General features: G+C 39.1%; 1 protein-coding gene across 1 annotated transcript; it reads left to right on the top strand.

Annotated features, from left to right (window-relative positions):
• The first annotated feature begins 707 nt into the window (after positions 1–707).
• On the top strand, positions 708–5,810 carry zfyve9b (zinc finger, FYVE domain containing 9b). The gene is made up of 6 exons (XM_037974323.1): positions 708–745; positions 3,115–3,195; positions 3,433–3,578; positions 3,951–4,056; positions 4,131–4,310; positions 5,168–5,810. Exons 3-6 carry the CDS (start codon positions 3,448–3,450, stop codon positions 5,327–5,329), a joined length of 579 nt encoding a protein of 192 aa, XP_037830251.1. The 5' UTR covers positions 708–745; positions 3,115–3,195; positions 3,433–3,447; the 3' UTR covers positions 5,330–5,810.
• Positions 5,811–7,107: the final 1,297 nt, after the last annotated feature.

Genomic DNA, 7,107 nt, shown 5'->3' with positions numbered 1-7,107 from the left:
TGGCCTGCTGGTCCACAGAGCAGAAGTGGCCTGGGCCAAAGCCTTCCCCCTGCGCCTCATGCTGCGACTGGGGGCCGAGTACAGATGTAAGCCAAGCTGCTCCGTGCCATCTATTCAACTACGATGCTTGAGGTTTCCTTTTCAGTGGGTCACTTTACTTCTGTTTGTCCAGTTTACCCGTGTCCTCTGTACAGCGTGCGATTCAGGAAGCCCCTGTTTGGGGAAATAGGTCACACCATTATGAGACTGTTAGTGGTGAGTATGATGTGTTACAACACCTTTCAGTTCTTACAAAACCCAATTTACCAGCAGTGGGAGGAAGTTTGGTGTCATAACCTCTACTAAACTTCCTATAGCAGACATTGACCTTCTTCTTTAAACATCCTTCTTTTTTAGGATTTTAGAAATTACCGTTACAGCCTTCCAACGGTGCCGGGGCTCACTGTGGATCTAGAAGCTCAAAGGACCCTAATAAAGATCCCAACTACTGGGTGTAATGAGGTATAACAACAACAACAATGCATCGGAGGAAATTCCGATGTATTATTCCTCAAGTTGTCATTGTTTCTTCTCTGTCCGCTTGTCTCATGATAGTTAACGAAGGCTTTGAATAAGTGCAACGAGCACGTGCTGGCTATAGGAGCATCTTTCAACGAGAGCGCAGACTCCCACCTGATCTGTGTGCAAACAGAAGATGGCCAGTACCAAACCCAAGCTATCAGCATCCACAACCAGCCGCGCAAAGGTAATTCGAAGATGCTCGTCTGAAATCTGAAAATTTGTTGTGGTAGTAGCTGAGACTGAACGCCAACACATACGCTGAGAACAAACAGATTGCGTAAGATCTTCATTTAAAATGTTGCCATTACCTAATTGCGTCAGCTCTGTCTGTTAGCGAGATGTCTCATGAACCAGTGGATGGATTTTAATGAAAGCTTCAGGAAATAATCATTAGATGGGACTCCACAAATAATTGACTGTTTGAGGTAACTCAATTAAAGATGGCCGCCATAGCCAATTCTGCGGTGGCCGACAGATGCAAACACGCAGAAAACACATGAATGATGCAAACTCCAAAACACACAAACACAAAAAAACAAATGCAACTGAAAAACACTGCTAAGGAAAAATGCTGCAAATACCAAAAAATACCAGCAAGTAAAAAAAAAAGCACCAAACTCAGTCCACAAAACCGAAGTGCACCAGACCACTAGGGGGACTCATGGTTGGCTGGTGGATATTTGCGCTCTGTGGATATAGCAGCGTCTTCCTGCTGTTTGATCCAATGCTGGCAGTGAGGATTTGGTCAGCCCACCTCCGTGTCTCCCTCCTCCTCTGGTTCGCTTAGGGACCATCAACAAATTACCGAACCAATGACACGTGAGAAACAAAAATTAAATAATCTCAATGTGAACTTCTGACCAAGAGTTATCATTGAATTGTTTCACTGGACTGGTTCATATAAGATACACTCACCTAATGAGACAATTTAACATCAATTTTTCATCACCTAGTCTCAAAACATGGAAGCTACTGAGAAAAAATAAAAACATTTTTCAGAAATATATTAATAAAAAATAAAACATGCTTTAAAATCAGATGCAATTAGGTGTGTCTTATTTGTTTAGAAACAAAGGGAATCGGAACTGGCTTCAAATCATCAAGAACATTCCAGGTATTAGGGAAACAAAGGTCATCGCTTAGCTGTAAGCTCCGGAGTGAACATTTGTACATCAACATAGACTGAAGCGCTGTCAACCAAGAAAGAAGTCCCTTCTCCTCTAAATCCTTAGTTTGAACTCACTTTGGTAGCTGACCACTTTTATAGACAAAACAAACAAAAAGGGAGCTGTCAGTATGACAAACACTATGTTTGAAGTAAAACAGGAACCATCGTGACAGGCACAAGGACATCTTTACGGAAAGGCGCCTGTTGAAACTGAAGCCAGGAACGTTCTTGCAATAATCAACCATTTGAGGTGCTACATGTCTGTGTGTGTCCTATACCAAAGAATTTAATTCAACTCTACTGACCTTGACTAAAAAAGATTCTGCAATAAGCTTGCTGAGGCGAAAACCAAGCTGAAATTTACTGACAAACTTCAAGCTAAATAACTGCTGTTGTATGTGTGTGGGTATTTTCAACATAGAAAATGACCTTTGTGTTTATTTATAATTTCTATAAGTAAATTTTCTTTTCTTTTATGGATGAAAATGTATGCTTTACAGTCGTTCTGCCACAGAAAAGGAAGAGTTCAGAGAAATCAGTGTAACCCCAATCATAACTACTGTAAAAATGTTAAATTGGGTGTTTTTTTAATTAGATTTTGACTTTAGAGCTTATGCAAGTAATTTTAGTGCACAAATGTATAGATGCTAGCAACAAAACATTTGCAAAATAAGTTCAAATCATTGAAACTCAGGGGTTAAAATGCAAACTATAGGAACTGTGTAGTTCTGAAGATATCAAGATGTTTATATTTTGTGGCACTGAACTCGTAATTATAAATGTAATTTAATTTTAATCAGTTTATAAGATTAAATCAGTTTTCATTTTAATGGGACGAATTGCATTTCCTGCAAGAGAGAAGCTAAACTGAGTTATTAAAGGTCAGAGACAAAATAGTAAAAGAAACAAAACGTTAACTCAAAGCCAAAAGTAATAAAAACTGATCTGAAGTAGCAAAACAGCTTCAAGTAGCAAAAGGCTATTTTTGAAGACAAAAATAGAACAAGTTTGCTGCAGCAGATTTCAAGAGATTTTAATGTATTTCAATGGTGAAGATAAGTGTATATAAAGTTCAATATTTAGAAAAGTATAAACGGTAAAAAAAAAAAAATCACATCAGCCATCTCCTGAACGAGCTCAATGTTTTGATATATGAATGGCTGTAATAGCACAAAGCATGCAGCAGTAATATTGCAAAAACAAAAACTTAAAGGGAAAATGAACAGAAACAGTGTGAAGGCTGAGTCAGGGGGCTGAACGGCCAGAGGAGAGGAGTGCAGCACTATCAGGTTTATAACACTAGGTGGCACAAAGTGTTTGTTTTTTTTTCCTGATTATAGCAAGACTAAAATGTATTTTATTTTCTTCTTTTGGCTTCTTTTCAGTGACGGGATCCTGCTTTTTTATATTCAGCAGTGCCCTGAAAGCATCTGCAGGATACCTGGCCAAGTCCAGCATCGTAGAGGGTAGGATATCCAGTTACAAGAGATGCCTGATTGATTCCACTTTTACCTGCTGGCAGGAAATTTACTGTTTACATTTGGAAAAAACGACAAGCATGAAAACTGGTTTGAGTGGAATGTGTGCGTGTGTGTGTGCTTGTCTGAGGCGTGTGTACATGTCGATGCACGTGAGTGCGCGTTTGTTTGTGTGCTCCTCTTGTATTGCTGTCCCCCCTCTCCTTAGATGGGCTTATGGTGCAGGTCACCGTGGAAACCATGGCGGAGATTCGCCGGTCGCTCCGGGAGATGAAAGACTACACCGTCACATGTGGGCGGCTCGACCAATCAGAGAGCCAGGAGCTGGTTTGTTTACAGTGGGTGGAGGAGAAATGTGCAGTGAACAAGGGGTGAGTGTGTTCACCTGTTTGAACCGAATAATACAGATCAAAGGGCAATTTTAAACAGTAAAAGTGATGCATTACTGATAAAATAATGAATAAAGATCTGTAAGCATTAAAGTATGTGTTGCAAATGACTTTCAGCTACTACTGCACCAAGATTTAGCTTAGCATCTTCAAAATTTGACTGAGTTATAGTCATTTTTGTATTTAAGGTTGATTAGATATGGGTAAAAACATTATTGTCCTTAGCCTTCAGCAGCAGACAATAATGAAATGGCTAAATATGTAGAAAGGGTTTAGGAATTCAGGTTTTTAAAAGAATAATAATTTTAAAAAATCATCATTAAACTAAACTGTCCCAATGGTTGTGCTTTAAAGGGTCATAAGCCCCATTGATGGAAAATCCATGGAGTCTGTTCGGAGTAAGAAGATGTTCCAGAAGTCAGAATACAAAGAAAATGGGAAGATCATCCGCTGGACAGAAGTATGTATAATGTTTTAGGAAACAAGTCGTCCCGCTGGAGTTGAGTTTCCACTCACACGGCGCTCTTCCTGCAGGTGTTCTTCCTGCCGAGAGGTCACAATCCCAAAGGTGGAGCGACTGACACAGCCGAACACAACCGGCTGACGGAGCGGATCGCCCGGGCGTTTTGCTTGGCACTGTGTCCTCACCTGAAACTGCTAAAAGAGGACGGGATGGCCAAACTGGGGCTGCGCGTCACTTTCGACTCTCAAGAGGTCAGGAAAGACTCAGTGAGGGGTTACGATGCAATGTTCCTACTAATATTTCAGGCTGCCGTTCACCTTGCAAGCATGGGATGTTAGATACAAAGAAGGCTGCATCTGGGACAACCCGTTTCACATTCAATGTGTCAACTGGACATTTGTCAGAGCTGATTCAGACTTTTTGACTTGTGTTTATTCATATAAAAACTACACAAATGCATAGCAAAAGGCTAGCTAAAAACTAAACATAACATTGTCTGCCTGTTAGCAAGATATCTCCTGACCCACTGAATGGATATTAATAAAATTATGACAAAACAATCATCAAATGTAAATCTACAGCTGTCAACCTCCAACCTTAGAAAACACATCAGATGGTCATAGTTCATAGTTTAATATTACTATCATTACTATTATTTAAAGATTATATATATATATTATACACAATTGCATTCTTAGTTCAAAATATTGGCCTGTAAAGAGACGAGACAGCACAGATTTTTTGAAGTGTGGTTCCATGGAAACAATTTGTTAACAATTAATATCTTACCTGCTGTAGATAGCTCTTTTTGATGATCTTCACTTCTTGTGCTCTTTTTTTCTTTTCTTTTTTTACCAGTGGTGTTGTATAAAATATATAATGTCTTTGTTTAAGTGATTGAATACTCTTAAAGTCAGAAATTCATTACCCATGGATTTTAATTCCTGGTTTTGCCATCCAGTTTTTTTCCTAAAAGCCCAAGATTCTTCCGTTCTTGGCCTAGAACCAAATAGAAAACGAAGAGAAAAGCTTAGTAACAATATTTATAGTACAAGCTCCTGTGTGTGACTGTGCTAAAGTTAATTAGTGACTTTTTTTGTCATTTTAGGTGGGATTTGTGGCTGGGAGCAATGGGCAGCCTCTCCCAGCTCAGTACCTCAACGCCCTGGACAGCGTGCTGATCCCCGTCATCCACAGCAGGGGCCGCACGAGGGGAGAAGAGCCCATTGTGATGGAGCTCATCTTTTACATCCTGGAGAACATCACTTAGAGCACGTTCACTCCACATGCGTTTGTCTCAACTCTGAACGACAGCTCTGTCTTCAGACCGACCATCAGTTCCCATTCCGAACCTGGATCGCACCCAAGGTCCGCGTCCACCAATCCCAGCAAGAAGCAAGTGGTCTGAATCCCAGTCAGAGAAAACCCCGGCAAAGCATGAAACTAACGATGGACTGACGATCAGGATCCAGCTCCTGCACTGAAGAAGAAACTTCATGGCTTGCTATCATTCATGTGACATGTTCCCATAAGGAGAATACCTTTAAAATATAGGCTGGGTTCAGCCCTACGACCTTAAAGCAAAGAGGAAAAAACAAAGAAACAAACAATAAATTTAGCAATTTTATGTAGTAGATATGTAGCAGTTTTACACACTGACACTGAATGAATGTGTAAAGAATGTTTTCATACTGGATGTGTTTTATTTGACTACTCATGAAATGTAACTTCAGCTTGAAATTAAACTTGCAACAAGGCCTGTGTGGTTGTTCCTTCTGGAACCTTTGAAAGTTATATTTTATACTTAAAACTGACTTATTATTTTATTAATGCAAACTAGAATTTCAAGTGGTTTTTTTTCTATTAAAATACTTGAAACAGTAGGTCAATTAAAGGCTTAGCATCCCTGAAACCATCACCACATTTCATGCCTAAGATCACCTTATGATGAAAAATGACAGATTTTGGTCAAACCTTAAAAAGAATAACACAGTATTGTGAGATGTCATGCTCTGAGTATGTGTTGTGAATGACTCCCAGCTACTACCACCTCAAATTTTAGGTCAATGTGTGTAAATTTGACTCAGTTATATCCATTCTTGTGTTTGCTAATGCAGATCACCTGTGGTGGCCATTTTGAATTGACTCCAAAAGTTAATCAGTTGTAGATGTGCATCTAATGGTTACTTTCTGAGAGTTTCATTAAAGTCCGCGCAGTGGTTCGTGAGAAATTTTGCTAACAGGCAGGACAAAGTTGACTCCAAATAGTCAATGGCAAAGATTTTAAACAAAAATCTTGTGCAATCTGTCAGCATGTCAGAATGTGTGTTGAGGATCAGTCTCAGCTAGTAACACACCAAATCTTAGGTCAATATTTGTAAAACTGACAGGTTTATAGCCATTTTAGTGGGATTTTTTTTTCATGGTTGGTTGGCTGCGGCAGCCATCTTGAATCAGGAAAGAGATATTTTAGTGACAGAAATGGGGAAAAACATTACAGCAAATCTACAATGAAACTGAAAATGAAGAAACAGAGATATAAAACATTAAGACTCTACTTAAGATTTTTTTTAAGTCTAAACCCAAACTCAAGTCTGAAGTTAAACCTTAGGAATCCTGTTACATACAGTTTACAGGAACAAAAAGATTCAGACTCAGATTATTAGGTACAACCCAACTTCTAAATTATTGATATCCATAACAATAAATATCTTCCACTAGTTAAATAATTTAAATGAACTCATGACACATTGCACTGCTTCTTTGCCAAAAACGAGCAAACATGATGAGGCGTTGCATGAAAAACTGAGGACACCCTCACTGGTTTCAGATGAGTTAGAGAGATAAACCATAGCCGGATGCTGCTAAGCAGATTTGATGAATAATTGATCATTAACAAGTGTGTGTATCTCTATAAATGCAGAAGATATAGCATTTTGCTGGTCTGGAGCTTTTAGTGGTGTGTTAACACGATGACAAAGAGAAAGCCGTCATGCCAGAGGGAGAGAAATTGTTCACTTGTGAGCAACATTAAAAAAAAAAAAAAAA

This window comes from Kryptolebias marmoratus, linkage group LG24 (genome assembly GCF_001649575.2).
Source record: "Kryptolebias marmoratus isolate JLee-2015 linkage group LG24, ASM164957v2, whole genome shotgun sequence".
Lineage (NCBI taxonomy): Eukaryota > Metazoa > Chordata > Actinopteri > Cyprinodontiformes > Rivulidae > Kryptolebias > Kryptolebias marmoratus.
This window is presented reverse-complemented; position numbering and strand designations above follow the sequence as displayed.

Bases quoted from the DNA above. Each gene is read 5' to 3' on its own strand.
- zfyve9b (XM_037974323.1), top strand. From the start codon at position 3,448: ATGGCGGAGATTCGCCGGTCGCTCCGGGAGATGAAAGACTACACCGTC. The intron at 3,579-3,950 runs GTGAGTGTGTTC...TGTGCTTTAAAG, and splicing joins AAATGTGCAGTGAACAAGGG to GGTCATAAGCCCCATTGATG. The intron at 4,311-5,167 runs GTCAGGAAAGAC...TTGTCATTTTAG, and splicing joins TCACTTTCGACTCTCAAGAG to GTGGGATTTGTGGCTGGGAG.